The 23,341-nt window shown below is 45.1% G+C and overlaps 1 protein-coding gene and 1 pseudogene across 1 annotated transcript; one reads left to right on the top strand and one right to left on the bottom strand.

Moving 5' to 3' along the window:
* Nucleotides 1–10,959: 10,959 nt before the first annotated feature.
* LOC149748827 (uncharacterized) lies at nt 10,960–15,539 on the bottom strand (annotated as a pseudogene).
* On the top strand, nt 14,406–18,361 carry BSX (brain specific homeobox). Its single transcript, XM_022560420.3, has 3 exons — nt 14,406–14,679; nt 16,670–16,866; nt 17,950–18,361. Exons 1-3 carry the CDS (start codon nt 14,418–14,420, stop codon nt 18,187–18,189), a joined length of 699 nt encoding a protein of 232 aa, XP_022416128.1. The 5' UTR covers nt 14,406–14,417; the 3' UTR covers nt 18,190–18,361.
* The last annotated feature ends 4,980 nt before the right edge of the window (nt 18,362–23,341 follow it).

Here is a 23,341-nt window from a genome sequence, read left to right as displayed (position 1 = left end):
ATGTACAAAACAATGTTATTAACTATAGACACCATGCTGAAGAGGTCACCTTTTATATATAGCGTTTATTATGCTATTTAATATATATGTCCAAACATGCGATGCGCTTAGTTTCTGCTGTCAATAAGTGTTGGATCAATTAGTTAATCAATGAGTGAATACAATCTGTATTTCTATCCAGCATTATTCAGACCACATGTGGAATATTATGTTCAATTCAAGGCAGGCTCTGTTTTAAAGTTCAGAGATCCATAGTGGTGAGAGGGCTAAAAAATGACATGTTACAAGGAGCAGTGCAGGTTCTGGGATATTTATTCTGGGAAAGAGAATACTCAGAGAAAACAGTAGAGCTTTGGAATGTTTGTTTGTTTGTTTAATATTGGAAATGCTTCTCTGTAGCAGTGAGTTTTCTTCCATGTGATTCTGGTGGTCAGAACAGGGATCCGTAGTACAGGTGACATGGAAGTAAACTGAGCCTTCATAAGAGGGAGTCATCGAACTGTCTCGGATCTTTTAGGTGGTAGGCCTACTTTGGGTAGAGGTTGGACAAAATATCTGGTAATGCCCTTTCCTGTTATAAAATTATACTACATATATGTATATATGAGTGTGTAGCATATGGGTCTCCTGTACCCAGACATAGGTTTTTGTTTGTTTATTTTTATTTTTATTATTATTTTTTTTTTTTTTGCGGTACGTGGGCCTCTCACTGATGCGGCCTCTCCCGTTGCAGAGCACAGGCTCCGGACGCGCAGGCTCAGCAGCCATGGCTCCCGGGCCCAGCCGCTCCGCGGCACGTGGGATCTTCCCAGACCGGGGCACGAACCCATGTCCCCTGCATTGGGAGGCGGACTCTCAACCACTGCGCCACCAGGGAAGCCCTGTTTATTTTTATTAATGGGTAAATGTAGGTAAGACCATTCATTCTCTGAAAGTACACTATTTAAAGGAATGTGAATATGGTCATACGTAGATACGCATGTAAAGATGCAGAAGCACATAACAGTGTTTCCTAATTTTTATTAAACACCACGTGCTGGACTCACTAACCACTTTCCATGCATTGTCTCATTTAAAGCTCCCAACCACCCTGTGAGGAGGTGGGACCATTTATTTATGTCCCCATTTTACAGATGGGACGAAGACTCTGAGAGGTCCCAGATAACATACCCAAGGGCACACAGCCAGGTAGACTTGGGTTGAACATCCAGGAGTGTCTGATGATCAGCCTCATAAAAGAGGATCTGTGGGCTTCCCTGGTGGCGCAGTGGTTGAGAGTCCGCCTGCCGATGCAGGGGACACGGGCTCGTGCCCCGGTCCGGGAAGATGCCACATGCCGCGGAGCGGCTGGGCCCGTGAGCCATGGCCGCTGAGCCTGCGCGTGTGGAGCCTCTGCTCTGCAACGGGAGAGGCCGCAGCAGTGAGAGGCCCGCGTACCGCAAAAAAAAAAAGAGAATCTGTGATTTGTATTTAAACGCAGACACACATTCTGAGACTGTGCATTTATTACAGAGACCACATACATACCTGCTGTTGTCCGATTTAGTCATTGGCTCATGGGACAGTGGGACTGCAGAGTGGGTGGTGTAGCTTCTCTTCTGAGTGATGGGCTCTCCCCACCTCCTTCAGGATCTGCTTACCTCAACTTCAAGGAGCCCAAAGGCCCATGGCTGGGCTGGCCTGGCTGGGTCATGAGGTTGGTCTGGGGTTTCCCTGCCATGGCCCATCAGAATAGAAATAACCTCAGGTTTCTTTAGTTGAAGCAAATGAAGTTTTCTGTGCCTTATTTCATTTTGGTTTTTGTGTGCATGTGTGCATATACACATGGGTTCTTGTTTTTATTTTCCTAATGGACGAAGTTGGCATGGGAGAAGCTGAGCTCTCTGCAGCAGGCAGAAGCCTTCCAATGAATGAGGATGGTTAAATGAAAGGAGATGCTTTTCATAATTTGTCTCAAACAATCACTTAATGGGCGCAGGAAATTTCTGCGAAATGGGTGAATAGCGTAGGTCCATTTTATCAGCCCCTTAATGAAGTAAAGCCCGCTGGCTTTTAAGACCCAGGCAGCAAACAAAAAGTGGTCTTTATCCTCACACACCAAATCTGTGCGTCAGTAAAGTGCAGGCCCTGACAGGAATTTCAATTATTTAATCAAAAAGAAAATGAAAGAGGTCTTAAGTGTTGTGATTCGAAGACAGCCTTTTCATAGACCAATCTAGTGTGTGCTCACATTGAATATGAAGCAAAATGGGAAGGAAATTAAGGCAGCTTCGGTTTAAATCATGTGATTGCAAATAGTAAATTAGTTTCCCGATGTTTTCATTTAAGTGTTTAAGTGGAAGGTTTTATTCCTAATGTAGTGTAGTGACACAGAAGAGAACCCTCGCGGAGTCCAGCTTCGCCGTCCTCGTTTGGTGATGCATTTACGCTGGGGCGGGAGAAGGGGGGAAGGGAGGCTAAGATGGAGAGAGAAGGGGAAGGGGGCCTCAGTCACGTTGTGATGCTTTTGTTTCAAATTGCTACCGAAGTAGCTTTCACAGCAAACTCATTAATCGAGCAGATGAGTAACGTCTGTTGAAAATGTACTAAGCAAAATGCATTTAATTTGGAAGGGAAATCTGGAACTGCATTAGTCAGAGCATTTAAATGGCAACATTATCCATTCGCCTGTTGTTTTGTTTGATGCGGGCTCACTGAGTTTGTTCTTAAGGGATAAGGGTTGGTAAAACTGGTCGGCATTGAACTTCAGAGAAAACATGCCCCTCTGGCTTTCAAAGGCTTCTGGGTGGTTTTGCTGGGGCTCAAACGAGAGCCTGCTGTTGGCATGGGCGAACGTGTCACAGGAATCTCTCGGGTAAAGTACTAATTGGGTTGGACTGAGTTGACCCCTGGCTGATGCAACAAGTAGCTGGAGGTCATTTCTTTGCAAATGAGCATCCCTTTGTGTTTGTAATTAGCTTTGATTATTCGGCTGGGGGCTTACAGCTGTGCAGGAGATCAGGCTCTGGGTTCCCTCCATAGAACAACAGTGAGTGGACTTTTAATATCAAATTAAGCACTAGGGCTTGGCATCTCTGAGGGTTAGACTCGCCAGCGTCCCTCCTGCAGCCCACAGTGAGAGGAGTATTACGGTGAATGTGTCTTTAACTGGCACTGTCTTGGCTCTGCTAGGATTACTGACCCTCGTGTATGTTTCAGTTTCATTCACCCGAAGTCCCACCTCCTCCATAAAGTATTCCTTGCCTACCTCAGGCCAAGAGATCTTTTTTTTTCTAGACTCCTAGAAAGCTTTTGGTCTGTGTTTCTGTGATGCTTTCTGGACACTTGATACTGAGCATACACTAACTTACCGTTGCCCACTTTCTTTTTATGGTTGAATGGTATTTTTGCTCTTTCTTTTTATTATGGAAATTTTCAACAAATAGAAAAACAAAGAAAATAGTATAAGTAACTTCCAAGTACTGATCACTAAATTTTAACAATTATTAACCTCTTGTCATATTTATTTCATACCCCCGACCCAGCCCCTGCGATTTACTTACATTTCTCCATTATTCTAAAAGTATTTTTTATGATTGGTGCGTTCAAAGCAGGATCTAATCAAGGACCACACATAGTGTTTGATTTTGTGTCTTAAGTCTCCAGTCCTCACTTTATTTTTATTTTCCTTGTGGCATTGCCTTTTTGAATGAAATGGGGAATTGTCCCATGGAATCCTGGATCTCCTGGATTTCTCTCACTGCTTCTATGCAGTATAGTTTAGCTTGCTTTTGTATCCTTCGTATTTTCTGTAACTTAAAGTTGGATCTAAGCCTGATTGGATTCAGGTTAAACATTTGGCAGGGATACTTTACAGGCAATGATGTGTGCTTCATGTAGCATCACAGCAAGGGCACGTGTGATGTCTGGTTGTCCCACCATTAGGGATGCTAAGATGGATCACTGGGTTGTAATGTTGACAGCCTGATGGCACTGTATAAAGTTACATTTCCTTGTTTGTAAACAGCAAGTAATCTGAAGGGTATTACTTTGGTGCCATTAACAAAACCCAGTTTCCCTATTTCACAGCAAGTGAGAGCCAAGGATGTGCATTAGAGTTTCCTGTTTTCTGCAGCACCTCATAGGAAGAGATGTAGTAATATTAAAAAATACTGGTTGAAGGTATGAATGAACGAATGGATGGACACATGAGGTTCTGAGTGAATAAAGTGAAAAACTTAACATAATGAGAAATTCTGCAAACCCACCTGTGAAATATAAAACTAAGCTAATTATGTTTACTTTGCTGTATAACTTGGAGAGAATATATTAAAGCATGTAATACAATGCCAATCACAGAGGAAATGCTAGAAGCTATTATCCTTAATAATAATTAACATTTTCATCCTGCTTGAGAGTTTTGAAAGATCTTTTGCATATTTTCCTCATAAAATAGTCCTATAATAGTCCTCCGAGGTAGGTGACATTATCCCCACTTTGCAGATAGAGTAACTGAGGCCTTCAAGGGTTAAGTGACCTAGTAAACACAAGAGTATTGTCCTTAGATCAGTTGCATGAGAATCACCTGGGGCTCTCTGATGTGCTACAGAAAGAAGTATACACTGATACTATCTTTATGGAGTACAATTTGGCAAAGCCAGTGAGAATTACAAACTTGATCCAGCAATTTATCATCTAAGAATTCCTATAGACATACTTGCCTATGTGCAAAATAATATATGTGTATGGTTATTTATTGCATTTATTGCAGCATTGTTTGTAATAGCAAAAGACTGGAAACATCCTAAATATCTTATTATCATCGAAGGGGACTAGTTAAATAAAATCCTGGTCGTCCATAAATGTTATAATGTGCAACCAAAAAAAAGTTATGTAGAAAAACCAAAATGCAAAAGAATTTGTATAAAAAGAGAAAGGGGGCTTCCCTGGTGGAGCAGTGGTTGAGAGTCCGCCTGCCGATGCAGGGGACACGGGTTCGTGCCCCGGTCCGGGAAGATCCCACATGCCGTGGAGCGGGTGGGCCCGGGAGCCATGGCCGCTGAGCGTGCGCGTCCGGAGCCAGTGCTCCGCAACGGGAGAGGCCACAACAGTGAGAGGCCCACGTACCGCAAAAAAAAAAAAAAAAGAGAGAGAAAGGATGTGTGTATGTGAGAGGAAAAATTTATATATATTACATAATATTTATATTTCACTTATACATTTATTTATTAATTCAAAAAATAATGTATTGGGTGGCTGGAAGAATGGGATGGGACAAATTTTCACTTTGTAACTTCTATGATTTTTCACTTTGCATTATTTGAATATATTTCCTATAGAAAAAAATGATACGTAATCTAGTTGGAAAAACAGAACCTGGCCGTAAAAAGAGATAAAACATATCAATGTAGTATTTAGCCTATTCCAAAAGCTCAATGAATAGAATATCTGCTAATTGCATGGTGATTAAATACTGTGGACCAGAGTGGTTTTCTGAGGGAAAAGGGTATGAACTGGATCTAGATTTGAATGGAAATTATCTACGTAGATGGGAGGTGATAAGGATGATCCTTCCCAAAAGAAGACAGATGAAAGCAATTTTTAATAATCAAGTTTTGCGAGGCTAAGACCTCAGAGTACAAAGTGGAGGCTCTGTTTTAGTTTAGTTTTGAAGAGATTTCCCTACATTTGCCAGTCCATATTTCTTTCCCCCCCAAAAATCACATGGTATTTTTTTAAAAAGCACATGGTATTACCACACCATCTTGAGGGGCTGCCCACCTTCCAGCCAATAAGGAGGGCTCTGGTAACCTGCACTAAATTATCCTCTTACCTGGTAACTGTCAAATAATACTGCAGTCAATTATAGAAATATTTTCGTGTCAATTTTGGGGGATTCCAATACTGGAAAATATTAAAGACACAGTAGATAAAATTAAATCCATGGCTTAAAAGTGGAGGCAAGATATATACGTATGAGAAAAAGCCTCCAAATGCACACTCACATTTTTATAAGGTACATGTTCAATAAATGTTTGCAGATGTAAACTGAATAAATCACAGAGCTCTTGGCTTCACTGTCTCCCAATATAATTTTCTCTCCTAGTTACAATTGAGCCTGCATCATCTCAGTGATGAAAATATTTTGCTAATTAAGTAAAATGCACAGAGAATCTCTTGGTTGGTTGTTTGTTTTACATGTTTTTAGTTTCATGTGTTGAGGTGTGTGTGTATTTCAAGAGGAAATAAGGCTTACACTTTTCCGAAATGTCTTTGTTCCCTGCACTTCTCTACCCTATCTCTCCAAACCACCTCACAGGGAGCCTAGCAAAGGTAAGGTACCTGGTAGACACTCAGTAAGTAGTCTTTGTATGATTGGTTCTCCCCACCCTCCACCAGAAGAAAATAGACCTGGTGTGGATATCATGTTCTAATTTAATGTTTTTGAACCCTGTCTGGGGGAAAGTAGGAACATGAAGAGTGCAGCCATCCAATAAGAAGGCATCATCTTTCTCAAAATCATCTTCAAGGTATCTTCTAGAGCTAAATAGCTATTCCCCATTTGTATCCAGGAGACCACTCACTCATAGCTTGTACCATCACCACCTTCCCAATACATTGTTTTTTTTTTTCTTGACAAGAAACTCTTCCTAAGATTACATAAGCCTGCTTTTATGTAGCGACACGGTGTTGGATTCATTATTCACTCATGTCCGTGGTAGCCCTAGGGTTCCATTTGCGCTTGCTTTTATCACCACCAGCATCACCACTACCACCGTCTCCATCACCACCTCCATCAGCACAACTGTCACCATAACCACCACCACCTGCAGTATCACCATCATCATCACCAGTAGCAGGGCCACTTATTAAGCATTAGCTGTGTGCCAGGCACTGAGCAAAATACATTACATATATTACCTTTTAAAAATTGAGATGCAGGAATTCCCTGGCGGTCCTGGGGTTAGGACTTGGCGCTTTCACTGCTAGGGCCCCAGTTCCATCCCTGGTCGGTGAACTAAGATCCCACAAGCCACACGCAGCAGAGCAGCCTAAATAAATAAATAAATAAAATTAAGACATAAGTGACACATATCCATTACCTTAAATTCTCTCCAAAACTACCCTATGAGATACAAATATTGTCCCCATTTTACAATTGAGAGCAATAGAGCTTAGAGGGATTAAACAAAATTTCCACAGTCATACAGCTAGTATTTAGCAGTGATGGAGCCAGATCTCTAATCTCAGTCTGTTTGACTCTAAACCCTGTTCTATTTTCAACTGGTTATGTATACTGCCCTCAACATCTTGAAGTGTGTGTGTGTGTGTGTGTGTGTGTGTGTGTGTGTGTTCATATTCCAAAGTTAAAACTTTAAAACATCCTTTCTGGTTCTAGTTATTACAGGTCATGGTATGAATTTATAAATCCTCCAATGAGAAGATTTGGGGAGATTGTGCTCTTAAATCAAGGGCGATAGTTTCAAGTTCCATTCCAGATGAGAAATAAGCAGCATCTATTATTGCTTTACTTGTCTATTTTTCAAAGATAATGTGGTTGGAATGAAGAGAGTATGGACACTGGGGTCAGATAAACCTGAGTTCAAATCCTAGCGTACAAAGCTGAATGAGCTGTACGCTGAATGAGCTCATGACTCTACCTAAGTGATCTTCTGTTTCTTTGTATGTAATAAGGAAGAGTTGTGATATTCAAATGAGAAGGCAGAGCAAAATATATGATGTATAATATAAATGCAAGAAGTTCACCCCATTATCCATAGTGCCATCATTGAAATTGCTAAAAAACATTCTTCAAAGCCTTTCTTTAAGTGATTAAATCGATATTATTCTTAATTTATGGATGAGCGTGAGGCGTGTGATCAACTTTGAAATCACGTATAGTTTACATGAAAATAAAGACTTGCAGAACTTTTACTAAGGAATAAAAGTTTCATGTCCCTTATAGGCAAATATCAATTAAAAACAACTATGTTCTAATTTGGGTCCAGTAACTTACGGAGAAAAGCTAAAATCATAATAAAAATAATGTAGTGAATTTTGATTTGAACATTTTGGGGTTAAAGTAAAATAATTCTTTTTTCTTTTATATTTTAATTTTAAAATGACTTTTGAATAAATATTACATTCATATGATTCTTACTCAAAAGATACAAAAAGGGCAATTAGGGAAAAACCTGCTTCCCATCAAGTCCCCAGGACCTCAGTCCCTAATGGCAACTAATGCTATGAGTTTCTTTTGTATCTTTCCAGAGGTATATATAGAATATGTAATCAAATTTGTGTAGTTTCCCCCATCCTTCCCCCTTTAAAACAAATGTTAGCATACTTTGCTCTTTTCAATTAAAAATACATCCTAGAGTTCCTTTTGTTCTGGGTTTGTGTAATTTAGCCATGATGTGCAAATCATATCTGTTGGATAAATGACGATGTGCATTTGTAATTTTGATATATATTACCAAATTGTTCTCAATAGAGATTGTACAAATTTGCATCAATATATGAGAGTGATTCTTTCCCCCACAGCTTTGCCAACAGAGTGGGCAATTAGATTTAAAAAATTTTTTATTCGACAGGTTAATGATGTCTCAGTGTAATCTACTATTAGTCTTATTTTTAGTATTATTGTTAGCATCTTTTAAAATGCTTAACAGCCATTTATTTATATTTTCTTTTTGGTGAACTCTTTCAATCCTTTGCCCATTTTTAGATTGTACTCTTGATTTTTTTTTTATTGATTTGTAGGAACTTTTTATATATAAGGAATTATCCTTGTGTCTGGGATATGAGTTGCAAACACTTTCTCCCAGTTTATTGTTTGTCTTTTTCCTTTGCTTATGATAACTTTTGCCATGCAGAATTTTTAAAAATTAGTTAATTTTTTAATCAATGTTTTCTTCTCTGACTTCCAGGTTTTTATGTTATACACAGATTATCTACCATCTTGGTCACTGTAAGACAAATTCAATATTATTCTCTTATAGTGACAACATTTGTACCTCCCATTTTTTTGGTCCACTAACTTGATTGCATTACCAATGACAGTTTAAAGAATAAATATCATAAATATCAATCTGTTTCATGAACAGTATTCTCAAACAAAATATAAATGGCCCAGCATTTTAACAAAACATACCAAATATTTAGTTCCATGTACATAGTCCTTTTGGAAATGTTTACAAATTTCTATACCCAATAATAGAGTTTGAAAGGGTCTTACAATCTCTAACATTAGAAATTCACATTGTATTATGGTAGCAATTCATGAACTTTTATTTTTAAAACTATGCATACTAATTTTGTATTGTTTAAAGTACATTGTGCTAGTAGGTGCTAAATTTAAAACCTGACATAGAATTTGAATAGTTTGGAATGGGAGAAAAGAATACTTAAAAGACATTTTGTTAGCTTATTGGGTTTTTTCCTCTGGTAATACACTTGGCTACTCTTCTACGGACTCAGTGAGGAAATGGTGGAACACTAATAAGAAACCTATTCAAACCTCATTCTTATTCTACTGTATGCCTCTTAGAGAATTAAGAAATGATAGGTAATCTCTCGTATTTCAAACCTTTAACTTCAGGTGTTTTTTTTCTGTCACTTTTTGAAGCATGTTTTGAATTGAGATGCCAAAGGCAGCATAGAAAACTTAAAGAAAGAAATAAAATGAAAGTTTTTTAACTCTTCAGACTGACCTTGTCCTGAACGAGCAAACTGGATAGAGTTAGTCCTCCTTATGTTAGGAATATTGTGATTTGAATACCCTATCCTTGAATGTGTTCTCATAGAATTCACATCCTAATTTTCAGTGTAAAAGCAGTATTTGAAGATGCATTTGCAGGAAGCATTCAGTGACTCCTGTTCTTTTTCTAGGCATGTCATCCACTTTGGTAGTGCTTAAAATAAAGTACTCAGATAGAAAGTAAGTTGAAACAGACAACAAGCAATATAATACAAAATGTTATGAGTAAAGTGTGTTACTCAGATCCTTCTAAAATACATTTCTCCCTTTATTTTGAAGGCCGCAGTATAGGCACCTTGGCTAATGGAATCAGTCTCTTCCTTTGATCATCAATAGGGTTATCTTTTTGGAAAACTAAGTCCCAGTTCAGATGACAGTTTTAGATGAGGCTGACATGAAAGAGAGAAGGCCTGTTTAATTATCAGCTCCCTGAAAAACATGTATTTTCTCTCTTTAAATTAATAATTCTTCAGATGAAACCATAAACAGGAGCTCCATCAGGTCTTGTGGGTTGGGTGGGGGAAAATTTATTTGATCCTTAACTTTTGCCCAGAGCAGTGAACGGGATCTGATTTTACACGTCTGCCTGGCATATGGTTATAGCCTGCTGGCTCTGGGTGATCAATTTCGGTCAAATGAGAATGAAAAATAAATGTAACGTGAGTGCATTTATTTAATCTCCTAAAGCTTGGGGAAAGCTTGCGAAGACAGGTAGTGAGTACCCTGGAAGATAGTAGATGCTCAATGAATGTTCACAATAATAGAATATAGTGGATAGATGAAGGGCAAGTATTGAGAATGTGCTAGGCTGGGTGGCTTCAGCAACTGCTTTCCATTTTTTTAAAATTTACTTATTTATTTTTGGCTGCGTTGGGTCTTCTTGCTGCGCGCTGGCTTTCTCTAGTTGCGGTGAGCGGGGGCTACTCTTCATTGCAGTGTGCGTGCTTCTCATTGCGGTGGCTTCTCTTGTTGTGGAGCACGGGCTCTAGGTGCGCGGGCTCAGTAGTTGTGGCACACGGACTTAGTGGCACCGCAGCATGTGGGATCTTCCTGGACCAGGGCTCAAACCCATGTCCCCTGCATTGGCAGTCGGATTCTTAACCACTGTGCCACCAGGGAAGTCCCTGCTTTCCGTTTTCTATGTGTGTCTACCTACATTGGAAAAGGGTAAAAGGAATTATGGCAATTTACTAGACACCTGCTGTCCAATAGGTAACCATTTGCCATATGTGGTTATTGAGCGCTTGATATGTGGCTAGTCTGAACTCCTGAACTGAGATGTGCAGTAAGTGTAAAATACACAGTGGATTTTGAAGATTTAGTATAAAAAAAGGAATGCAAAAAAAAAATCTCAATGATACTTATATTGATTATATGTTGAATAATAATATTTTTGATATATTGGGGTTAAGTGAAATACATTACTATTTCTCCTGTTTCCTCCTACTTTTTAAATGTGACTAGTAGAAAAATTTAAATGACTTATGTGGCTTGATTTATATTTTTCTTAGACATCGTTGGTCTAGACTTTAGAGATAATCTAGGCAATGAAATATTTCTGCTTTTAAGGGGCAAACTGTTTGCAAGCTATATAAAAATATGACATTTACTCCTTACCTGGGCTGGCGGGAGTGGAGGGAAGAGGGAGGCCTGTTGGCTCTGTAATGCCTCTTCCTTCTACCCTTAAGACTTACCCGAATTGATTCTCAAGATGGGGCTGGGCACCTTGGGGGCCTCCTTCACCCCACCGGGGAAGAAGGATGGGCCAGGCCAGAGCGCCAGCATCATAGAGAAACGTGCCAGCTTTCTTCGCCTCGCGATTTCCCCGAGGGTCTGGGTCGTAACTCTTAGAGGAATGTGAGGCCGGACCCGAAAGGAACTTCTCCAGGACAAGCCCCGCGTGCACAGCCTGCCCCTTGCCCTGTGCTCAGGCCCCATAGCCCCCTTGGCGAGCCCAGCTGGGATTATCTGAGTGCGCTGGGATAAGGGGTTCTCCTTAATGGACAAGGGTGGCGACCGAGGAATCCCTGTCTCTGCCTCACTTCCGATCCCCCAGTTCCTGCCTCCGCGCCCCCAGGGGCCTGCATTGGTGCGGACGGCGGGTCGCACTCTCTCAGCCACGGAGCTTGGTTTCCCAGCATCGCTGAAAGGGGAGAGGGAAGGAAAACTCCCGCAGTCCTGGAAGTCCTTCCACTTCCCAGAGCTGTCCAGTTTCCTCCCTCCGTCTCCCACTTCCTAGGTTCCCACTGGGGCGGAGGCGGAGGCTGGAGAGCCGGACTCCCGAGGGAAAGTCCCCCTCGGCAGTGCTGGGCTCTTGGGCAGGAGGGTTCTGGCATGAGCAGAAGTAGAGAAAGGGGAGCGTGGGCAGTCGGCCCCTCCTCCCGCTCGTCTTGGCCAGCGAGCAGGGCCTGGGGAGATAGCCTTAGCTTTGGGGGACAGCAGGGAATGTGAAATAAAATTATATGAAATAAGGGGGAGGGTAAGGACTGAGCAGGCTGTCTACCCCGCCCCTTCCCTTCCCTCCTCGGATCCCTCGAACACTCGGGGGACGTGTAAGAATGAATTCTGAGAAAGGGTTTGTAGCGCCTTGGCTCCAAGGTAACTGCTACCCAAAGGCGTTTTTTACTGCCTCTGGTCCCAAGGGACATTCGGTAATCTTGTCATTTCTGTTTCTGAGGCGGAAGTTAGTCCCTGCCCCCAGAGTGAAGCTAAAATCCCACCCCCAAGGCTGGGTGCAAATCTGTGCTCGGTCTGTGTAGGGATGGAGTGTAAGCGCGCGCCGGCTCGGGAACGCTCTTTACAGAGGCTACTTCTGGTTGTAAACCCGCCACGCCCTCAATAGCCTCTAATACCTTTAGGGTCTTAGGAGACAGGATGCCTCGGTTTCCACTCACAGGAAAGAGTAAGCGCTCGCTGGCAGCAGGGTGGATGTGGGTAAAGTGTGGACAGTCCCCTCTTCACGAGTCTCCTGGGTCTTCCTTTGGTCCTGCGGGAGATGACTGGACCAGGGCTAAGGACCAAGCAACGCCTCCTGGAAATCTTCTATGTTCCCTCTCCGTGGCCACCTGCTTTCCGGTCTTCAGTTCTTACAATTATAAACTTTAAAAAGATCACATTTCACACTCCAGGACAAAGAGTTCTGACTTCGTTTAGAGGCTTACTTGCCAAGAGCTTATTTTAAAGTTATTTCCCCCTTCGTCCTCCTTCTTCTGGCTCTCCTCATCTGTTTACCATTTACCAGTTCATCCTTATGGAATACGACGCTCCCACTTCTTGGAGCTCTGTAGTTTGGGGCCTAATTGATTCTGGTAATTAATTTGTTCTACCTGCTAGATCAGATGGAAATCCTACCCGTGCGCCCAAGGATTAGCACTTGGCTTCCTAACACCTCCTCTAATTATCTAATAGCATGGGTTGTGAGGACTCAGTCTCTATTAAAACACTTTTACTATTAGCAGTGGTGATTGGAATTGTGATGATGACTAGATTTCAACAAATTAGAGCTTAAAAATGGGGAGATGGGAGAGAAGTGGCTTCTTTTAATTTCCCTGAGTTTAACATCAATAATTAGAGCAATTTTCGGAGATGCGAGCTGAAATTACCCCTGCTGTGCTGTAGATGATCACCTTAACTTTAGCAAATTGACTCCAGGGAAATAAATGTGACAGATTTGAAAAAGACAAACATTAGAAAACAAAAGATTGGGAGGGAGGAAAATGAAAAGAAAGGCTGCAAAAGGGAATGGGAAACAAAAACACAGTACAATTATTTGGGGGGGGGCGCTAGGGCTGAAAAGGATAGTATAGCAGAAATAGCAGCCTATGTGAGCGGAATGAGGAGAAAGTAATGGAAATTTGAGAGGAGGTGGAGGCTGGCATTTAAGAGGTAGTTTTGGACATATTTACACAGATCAAATTAATTGACTAATGTAGGTATAACTTTCCTCACACCATCCTCTAAAACGGAGGTAAAGAATGTTATGATCATCATCAACGTTTTATTTATTTACCTCGACAATCCAGTCATCCCTCAGTCATCAACTTAAGGTGGGCCTAGCGGATATGGACTCTCTCCTCACTTCTCCTCTTCCCCCTGTGCTATCATTTCTCTAAAGTTTTAAAGCCCTGGCCCCAGTGCTGAAATAAGTGCTTTATTCCGGTTGCTTCGGGGACCTTTAAATGCCTTCTGCTCTCTAAAGAGGAGTTTGTCCGAGGGTAGAGACTTTATCTCTTTCGTTTTCTTTAAAAAACGGCCGGGAGCTAGGCAGCTCCTGCCGTGGCGGGCAGAAACTGAGGTCGAGAAACCTGGTAGGAGCAAGGACCCGGTCCGCTCGGCTGCACTCTCCCCGGGCCTGGCCGGTCGTATTCAGCACCGCGGACAGCTCCCCGCCCCGCCCCGCGCCCACCGCACCCTCCCCTCTGTCTCTGGCAGCCTTGCCATTGGCTCTCCCGACTCCCCTCTCCAAGCTGCCAATTCTCCTACACTTAGACCCAACCTACCCAAGAGCTTATCTTCTTGCCTCTCCAGCGCCGGGGGTAGCCCAGGCCGAGGAGAGAGCATCAGGGATCCGAGCCTCGAGGGTGGTTGGCTCTCGACCAGGCGTGCTGAGACGCTGCCTGCTTCCTACTCGTCGTCCCCGGTCCCCGGCCCCCGCCCTGTGGCAGGCGCTCGGTTCAAGATGAATCTCAACTTCACCTCCCCTCTACACCCGGCGTCATCTCAGAGGCCCACGTCCTTCTTCATCGAGGACATCCTGCTGCACAAGCCCAAGCCGCTAAGGGAGGTGGCCTCTGACCACTTCACCAGCTCTCTGGCCTCCCGGGTGCCTCTGCTAGACTATGGCTACCCCCTCATGCCCACACCCACCCTCCTGGCCCCTCACCCCCATCATCCTCTACATAAGGGAGACCACCACCACCCTTATTTCCTCACCACCGCGGGTAAGTAACAGGGGCCTCAAGGTATGGGGAGAGAGAGAGCGAGCACATCTTCCAGCATAGACCCTAAGCCTGTGACGGATGAGAGGAAAGGCCAGAGCTGGCTGGGACTGGCTTGGCTGGGCCTCCTTCCCTAAGTGACAGTGGAAGGTTGGGGATATGGCTGAGAACACAGGGAGCTCCCTTGAGGCATGCCAGTCCAGGGTCACTCCTCACTTTCTATAACGGAGGAAACGTGCCGAGCCAAGAGGTAGCTGCAGATTTTGTCGATATTCTTGATGGGCAGTGTTCAGTTTCCTTTCTCTTGGTCTTCCTGGCCACTTTGGTCCATCTCTCGGTCCCCATCCCTACCTCTCCCACTCTGAGGGAGACCCCTGACTATCCCACCCCACAGAAAGGAACTCAACTTTCCAGCCCAGAAGCTCAAAAGGCTCCAGTGGGGCCAGCTCTCTCCTCCCAGGCGCTGAGCATTTGCAGGTAGACACTGCAGGGGTTTGGAAGTGAAGGAGGGTTTGGGGATATTCTGAGGACTGAAGGTTTGGGCTGGCCCGAATAAGGGAGAGAAGGTAAGGAAAAAAGAGGGAGAGACGCGGCTGCTCATTAACCCTCTTTACTCCCAACATCTAGCACTTAATTCACAATCATGGGCTGGGCTGCCCTCCTTTGCCCCTGTTGCTGATATCTCTGGAGCCCAGAGCCAAAGTATTTTGATTTCCCAGGCATGGCAAAGAGCGGGGACCAGCCAAGTCTGGTTGGGACAGGGAGATGCGGGGAAATACCCAGGTTTCTTTTGTGCCTCTCTCTGAAAGGCCACATTCACGCTTTCTTTTCCGGCATCTTCATTCCAGACAGAATAGAATAATTCGTTGAGTCCAGATGCAGAGCGCAGCCGGAAAAACAACCCTAGTCGGGGTGGGGGCTAGACAGACGTGAGCCAGTTTGTGAAATGTGGGCGCTGGAATCCACGACAAAAGCTAAAGCGTTTGTGAAGCGGTAAAACCCAGACTTCGGGGCACTGGGTTGGAGGGGCAATTGTGAAGCCTGCGTCCAAGTCCGCCTCTCTGCTTTGGCTCCACCGCCGGCCAGAGACAGTCTCTTTCGCGCTGCACCCATGTTCCCGGCAAATAGTAGTGGCCAAAGCCAGAGATACCGAAACTACTAGTTTTCTGTTTTTGCTGTTCCCCCCCTGGGATCAGCCGATATTGATGTCTGCGGCGGCTGGTCCGCTTGGTGCGTCTCAGACATGGTAAAGCTTGCGAAGGTCAGGAAAGACACGAGAAGTCTCCTGCGGCCCGGGAAAAGCGTTTCAATCCTTCTGCGTGCGGTTGGAGGGAAAGAATGAGAACTAGATGGGTCCCCAGCGCGACCCCGAGACTGATAGGAAACGTGCGAGGCGGCAATTCCCCTTCCGTTCTCGCTCAGGAGCTGCCCCGCACGTGAGAGTGTTGGCCTGTTCCCTTTGGCCGCAGGCGGGAGAGTGGAGGCGGCTCAGGGAAGAGAACGGTGTTTTTTAGTGAGGTTGGGAATCAGGATCACATTCACGCTTCTGTCAGCCCCAGGACATCACTGGTTGTCGTCAGGGGTCTGGAGGATTGGGGGGAGGGGGGATGGTGAGGAGGAGGATAGCTGCTGGACCCTCCGACGTTTGCAAGAAAACTTCGGGAGGCGCAGCCGAGGACTCTCCGGAAGTTTCTCCAAGAAGACAGTATTTAAGGCCTCCGGATCTATTTTATAATTTTCTTTTCCGTTTTACTTACTGTTTATTGTGTGTGTGTGTAGATGGCCTTTCTGATAAAGATCTCCAAGCGCTATTCTTGTGATTTATTCCCCCTGCCCTGCGATTCCTGGGAGAAGCCCTGGAGAAGCCGTGGGGCGAGGCGGGGACCGGCGGGGGCACGAGGTGGAGCGGGTGCCGGGGACGAGGGTGGGGAGTGGAGAGGGGGTCGCCCGGGAAGGTCGGGCTCTGCCCACTTGACCGCTCTTCTCTCCGCAGGGGTGCCTGTCCCGGCGCTGTTCCCGCACCCCCAGCACCCCGAGCTGCCGGGGAAGCACTGCCGCCGCCGCAAAGCTCGCACGGTTTTCTCGGACTCGCAGCTCTCCGGCCTGGAGAAGAGATTCGAGATCCAGCGCTACCTGTCCACGCCCGAGCGGGTGGAGCTGGCCACGGCCCTCAGCCTGTCCGAGACGCAGGTGGGCCGGAGGAGGGGGAGGCCCCATCTCCGCTTGCTCCTCTCCCCCCGACTCCTAACGCCTCTGGACCGGCCGCGGAGTTCTTGCGTGCAACGACCCCGCTCCCCTTTATTCTAGGCTTCTCCGAAGACCCGTAGTAAAAGTACCGACACCTCCAATCTCTTGTCGACTCACCGAAGCAAAATCTCTCGAGCGGGTTCTGGACACGGAGGAAAAACCCCTCGAGTGATTCTGATGCTCACTCCCCGCTTGAGAACTAGCATTTCTGTGCCTCCCCACCCATTTCTGATCAGGGCAGTAACCCGGGTCACACGTAAATCGGTAAGAGATAAGAGGGTTCTTGACCCGAGAGAAACCCACACAAGATTTTTTTTCTTCTTTAACCTCTCTCACAGCCGCGAGTCTTCATAGCCACCCCTCCCAGCACAGACACAGACAGACACACACACACACACACAGACACACACACACACTAATATAAGCCTCCTTTCTACTGCCCTGTCCTGAGTGGAAGGACTGTTTTCATCTTCCACCAGATGCTATTCACCTGCAACCTCAAAATACCTCGCTCCACTCCCCTTCCTATTCTCTGTACCTGGAAACCCAACTTGCTGTGAAATCATAGCCCTGCCAGGCCCCAGTGATTTTTCTCTCTGATGAGAAGCAGCAAGTCTGCTTCTCATCTTGCTGTCCAGCAGTCTTGCTGGACCCGGTATTTAGATGTCACAGTCAGAGGAACGTATTCTGAACAGAAAGGAAACTTATCCACGCAGCACTTACTATTAGAAATTCTAATTAATAGCAGTATTAGTATTTACTAAACACACCCTTTTGAGCCTCATCGTTATTTCAGGACAAGTACTTCTGAGAGCTAGGATGTTTGATTCTCATTCAAGCTAAGACAATAACTTGTGAGCCACTCAGGTGTGACTTAACCCAAGGTTGGGACTGTCACAACTTCTGGATAATTCATCAGTGGATTGCGGTCTATTTTCTTAAACTCCAGCAATCACTTTTGTCTTAGCTCAGTAACCATGGGTCTGAAGGAATGACGTGATTTTCTTTGTTTCTCCCCGGAATCAGGTGAAAACGTGGTTCCAGAATCGGCGGATGAAGCATAAAAAGCAGCTGAGGAAAAGTCAAGACGAGCCCAAAGCACCTGATGGGCCCGAGAGCCCTGAGGGCAGCCCCCATGGCCCCAAGGCCGCACCCGCCGAGGCTCGGCTGGGCCTGCCCACGGGTCCCTTCGTGCTGACCGAGCCGGAGGACGAGGTGGACATTGGGGACGAGGGGGAGCTGGGCTCAGGGCCGCACGTGCTCTGAGCCGCCGGGCTGGGGAAGGCGGGGAGGACGCAGAGGGGCGGGCCATGGACATCGGCTCCGGGAAGATAAACACGACACACCTGTTAACCCTCCAACACCTGCGGGGCCTGCGCGGCGCGGCCTCCCGAACCCCTCCCCCGCCCGACCGCCAGCTCGCAGCGCCGTGCGGGGGCGAGTGTGCGCCTGCTTGGCTCGTCCGCTCGCCCCGCGTCTTCAGCAGCGCAAACGGGAGCACGGGCTCTTGGCTCCCTAATTCGGTGGGGGACCTCTTCCCCGCCGCGACTGCAGACCCCTCGGCCCTCGCCCCTCAGCCACCTGTCCCCGCTCCGTTGGCCAGGCTCTCCACCGGACCCCTTGCCCTTCCTTGGGCAGACCGATGGGCTGCAGGTAAGGGACCGGGTGTCTGGGCCCTCCGCTCTGCGGGGATCCGGATCCGGACCTGATCCTTAACACATTCACTCCCGGACAGACTCGCGCGCCACCCGCCACTAACCTCCCACTCGCCCCCCCCCCCCATCTCTAACTAATACAGAGGCGACTCCCTCCTTCTCAGGGCGGCGCTTCCATCCTCTAGCGTCACAGTTCCCCTCAGGAGCTCGTGGTTCTGCACCCAGGAACCCTTTTTGAGCTTGTGGTCCCCCAGGCACCCGCGCTCTTTACTCTGGTTCCCCCTCCCTCCGCCCCCGTTCTGAGCGGCGCTCACGCGAGTCGAGACACTTGGGCAGAGCAAACCCACCGAGCAATTTTGCTTCCCGGCCTTGTTGCGCGCCTGTCCAGCAACTCTTCCATGTCCCACCGGTTACTGATATTTTAAAAGCAAGTGTTCCTCGGGTTGTGTGTGGAAGTGCTCATTCTCGTTGCATTTTAGGGAACTCGGAGTTTTAGCAAAATGAAACCTAAAGGGGAATACGCATCCCCTTACAGGCGTGCACCTGTTTGGGGACACTTGAGGGGCGGCAGGAGTCCTATTGGCCCTGCGCGTTGCCCCCTCCCTTTCCCCCTGGGAGGTCTCCTATTCTTTTCCCGGGTTTGCACTCTCTTTAGATAATAAAGGGCTCGCCGGGCAAAACTGGGAACAGACACGAGTTTCCGGGAATCGTTTGTTACCGCGACCTCCTACGCGCACGCTCCCTCCCCTCCGCCCTGGGCAGTTTCCTGTCCCCCGCAGGAATGAGCAGGGCTAATAACTTTTCCTTAACAAATTCCCGTCTCCCCGTCGCCGATTTTTCTGTTTTTAATCGTTTAATAGTCTAGAGTTCCACCTACGTGAAAAAGGTTTCTGCAAATAGTATTTTTTGACTCTGAAGTGCTGAAAGGACAGAGATCTCTTGATATTAGGAGTGTGAAATTATGGTAATGAATTGTGTGACGACACTACATACCCAGTACACTTATCAAGTATAGCAGCCGTGCCAGAGGCGACCTCAGTTTCCCATCTTCCTTTCGCCCCGGTTGTGTATTCAGGTAACAGAGACCAGGAAGGCCAGAAAAGAGTGTCTGTGGCTAGGTAGAGGACTGACTCTTGGGTTCTAATGACTAATAGTAATTACGAAAATAACAGAGGTGTGAGCTTGGGTTACATTTAATTACACTTTTCCGTTCCTTATTTCTCTAATAAGAGGATGAATCCTAAAGATCCTTCTGGGTCAAAGTTCTATGATTCTATGAATGTAGCAGCAGATTTTTTTTTTTTTTCCAGTAGGCTTGTTTGAGGAAACATTAACTTAAGCAAAGATAATCGTCAGAGTGAGAACTTTATCCAATCTGCACCATTTAGGAGGCAAAGCTATTGCTTTAAAAACACAAGCATTGTATATACTATTTGGGTTTGCCAAAGTGCTGTCAGTCAACAATCTGTGAGTCATGGCAAGGATTATTTTTCTCTTCATAGACAAGGAAATAGAGGCTTGGCGAGATGGAAGGATTTACCCATGAAATCAGGACTAGCTAAGAGCCAAAGCAGAACAGAAAATATCTCTTCTGACTCCTTGATCACTCCTTTGCCCAAAACACTTTGCTTTCTTCTGGTAACATGGTTGGCATTTTGCTTCTAACACTTTGTAAGGACCCCTCTTGTATTTATTTAGATTGTGTAGATGTGCTACAAAAGCAAGTCTAGGTTCAGGTTTCTCCTCTCTCTCCCTGTTCAGATAATGACAGTACTGTTTTAAAGCAGGGGTTTTTGGCAAATGCTTTGTGAAAGACTTAGTTATATAAAGAAAGCAATTTGTGAATAAGAACATTCCTAGTAACCTGGGAGAGAAAGTGGATACTGTAACGCAAGGGGAACATCTCAAATACTTCTAATCCCAGGAAGAACAACTACTAAAAGGGATTTTGGGGGAGAATCTTTGAAGTGAGTAGAAATACTATGTTTTGGGAGAAATGAAAACAGTTAAATTAGACGGTTAACACAAACCCCAAAGCACCAGGCATTTCTTTCTTTCTTCTCGTCTTCACAAGAAGATGGCAGGGCTTATTCTAGGTCTCAGAGTAGCAGACTAGCTACATTTTAAGACTCTCTGTCTTGAAAAGGCAGGTAAAGAGGAAACACTGTTAGCAGAAGCACAGCTCTGCTTGATCAGGGGCAGGATGAATCCTGGGGCTCAGGGAATGGCTGTGTCTTTCATTTATGAGCATCAAACACAAAAAGATGCTCATTCTGCCTCGCCTTGTCTCCCTCTGTGGCTCTTCCTGAATAGATTAGTTAGGAAGGGAAGAGCTCAGATACGCAGCACCAGCCACACTGACGGTGGTACCATTTTCTCATCAGACAGTATTCCCTGAAATTGGCGGCCAACAACTCAACAGCAAAGTTCTCCTAGTTTTTCTTTTCTTTTCCCTTTCTTCCTTCCTTCCTTTCTTTCTTTTTTAATACACAGGGAGTTAGTGATGATAGTAGAGGATAGACACAATTTAGTCTCAGTTTAATGTAACATGATAGCACTTTTTGGTTTCGGCCTTCAATACTGATCAGAGCCTCCATAGGCTGAAAAGATATTTTGTCTGAATTACCCAGGCTTTTGCCTCAACTCAGTTTCAATTGGTGGTGAAGATCTGACAAAACCATGTTCATTATGATGCATTAAAGTAAAGAAAGACATACATAGGTCTGATTCTGAAGGGGCAAAACCATCTTAAAATAGCCAAGGTGGACAAGTCATCCTACATGTAATCCCAAATGTAGTAAATAATTTGTTCGGTATTTGTTCTCAATGCTGTATCTGATGGACTTCATTTCATAGCGTCTCAGAGAGGGACTCTATAATATTTCTACTCACGTGACATAAGAACACAAGAAATCGACAACACGTCTTTCAGCCCAGTATTAGCTGATAGTGGCGCTAAGAAATGATTAATTGGAATCCATGACACCACTTCAAAAGACAGAGAACTGGCTTTTGTCGATGGATTTGATAACTAGAGATAAAGAGGTGTGAAGGCACAGAGCAAGCAGAATGCTTTCTTCTGCTAAGAGAATCGTGCAATAAACATACTTAGTTGAAGCAGTGACTCCCTGGTCTTCTTGAATTGGGCTCAGTGTGTGTGCAAAAATAATGAAATATTTTATATTTATGTTATATTCTTGGCAGCACATTTTAAAGAGGATATTGACAAACTAAAATTCATCCAGGAATGAATACAGGAACCTAGATAGTAAAAGGTATAGGAAACAGAGGAGTATGAGCGTTTCAGCTTGGAGAAGCAAGGCTTTAGAGAGGGTTGGGAGAGGAGATTGGCTGTGTTAGTTGTATTTCAATGGCTACAGAGCAATTACGTATCGGGAGGGTATGTCTAGTCTGTCCTGCTAGAGAGGGCAGAACTAGAACCAATGCATGGTTCCAGGCAAGCAGATTTTGGAACAATATTTGAGCAATTTCTATAGGCCAGGTCCTGTGTTGTCCATCAGTAGAACAGGCTAAGTCCACAAAACACTAAGCACTTTTCACTAGCAAAGTTTGATCAGAAGCTGGAAGGCAAAACATTTAAAATTATTTGTCATCTTACTAAGAATAAGATTTTACTTCATACACTCTAATTTAAATAAATAGACCAGGACTTCCCTGGTGGCGCAGTGGTTAAGGATCCACCTGCCAATGCAGGGAACACAGGTTCGATCCCTGGTCCGGGAAGATCCCACATGCCACCGAGCAACTAAGCCCGTGCACCACAACTACTGAGCCTGTGCTCTAGAGCCCGCGAGCCACAACTACTGCAGCCCACGTGCCACAACTACTGAAGCCCGCGCGCCTAGAGCCTGTGCTCCACAACAGGAGTAGCCACTGAAGTGAGAAGCCCGCGCACCACAACGAAGAGTAGCCCCCGCTCGCTGCAACTGGAGAAAGCCTGCATGCAGCAATGAAGACCCAACGCAGACAAAAATAAATAAATAAATAAGATCCCACATGCCACGTGGCCCGGCCGCCCCCCAAAAAAGATACCTAGAAAGCAACAAAAATAAATTTAAATAAATAGACCTATCACAATTAGAAGAGTTAACGGAAACAAGAAAAAGAAGAAAAGAATATTAACTTTAATTCATTAAAGAAGTCCCAAAACCTCATTCTAGAAAGTAAATGAAAAGAAGGTGATATCCCACTGAGTTGAGGGCAAAGTTATAGTCAGGAAGGAATTGTCAGTGTTAGAAGAGACATTTGACAAAAATCTAAGCCCTTCATTTTATAAACGAAGACATTAAGATCTAGATATAATGAATGTCTGGCCAATGTCAAATAGACAGTGGCAGGGGCTTCCCTGGTGGCGCAGTGGTTGAGAGTCCGCCTGCCGATGCAGGGGACGCCCGGTTCGTGCCCCGGTCCAGGAGGATCCCACATGCCGCGGAGCGGCTGGGCCCGTGAGCCATGGCCGCTGAGCCTGTGCGTCCGGAGCCCGTGCTCTGCAACGGGAGAGGCCACAACGGTGAGAGGCCCGCGTACCGCAAAAAAAAAAAAAAAAAAAACAGTGGCAGAATTAAGACTAGAAGCCAACTTTAATTATCGTAGCTTACCACTAATTCATATTGTGATAAAGGTGGCAGTGGGGCTATTGTCATTGTATTATGTGGAGGAGAGGGTTTTGCATAGCAATTTTGGATGTAAAATTTTTAAAAATTACCTGGAAATTATCTAGCAAATTCTTAGATCAATTTATG

Source organism: Delphinapterus leucas, chromosome 7 (genome assembly GCF_059928025.1).
Source record: "Delphinapterus leucas isolate spDelLeu-1000000601 "Yukka" chromosome 7, BTC_Dleu_Yukka2, whole genome shotgun sequence".
In the NCBI taxonomy this organism is placed as follows: Eukaryota; Metazoa; Chordata; class Mammalia; order Artiodactyla; family Monodontidae; genus Delphinapterus; species Delphinapterus leucas.
This window is presented reverse-complemented; position numbering and strand designations above follow the sequence as displayed.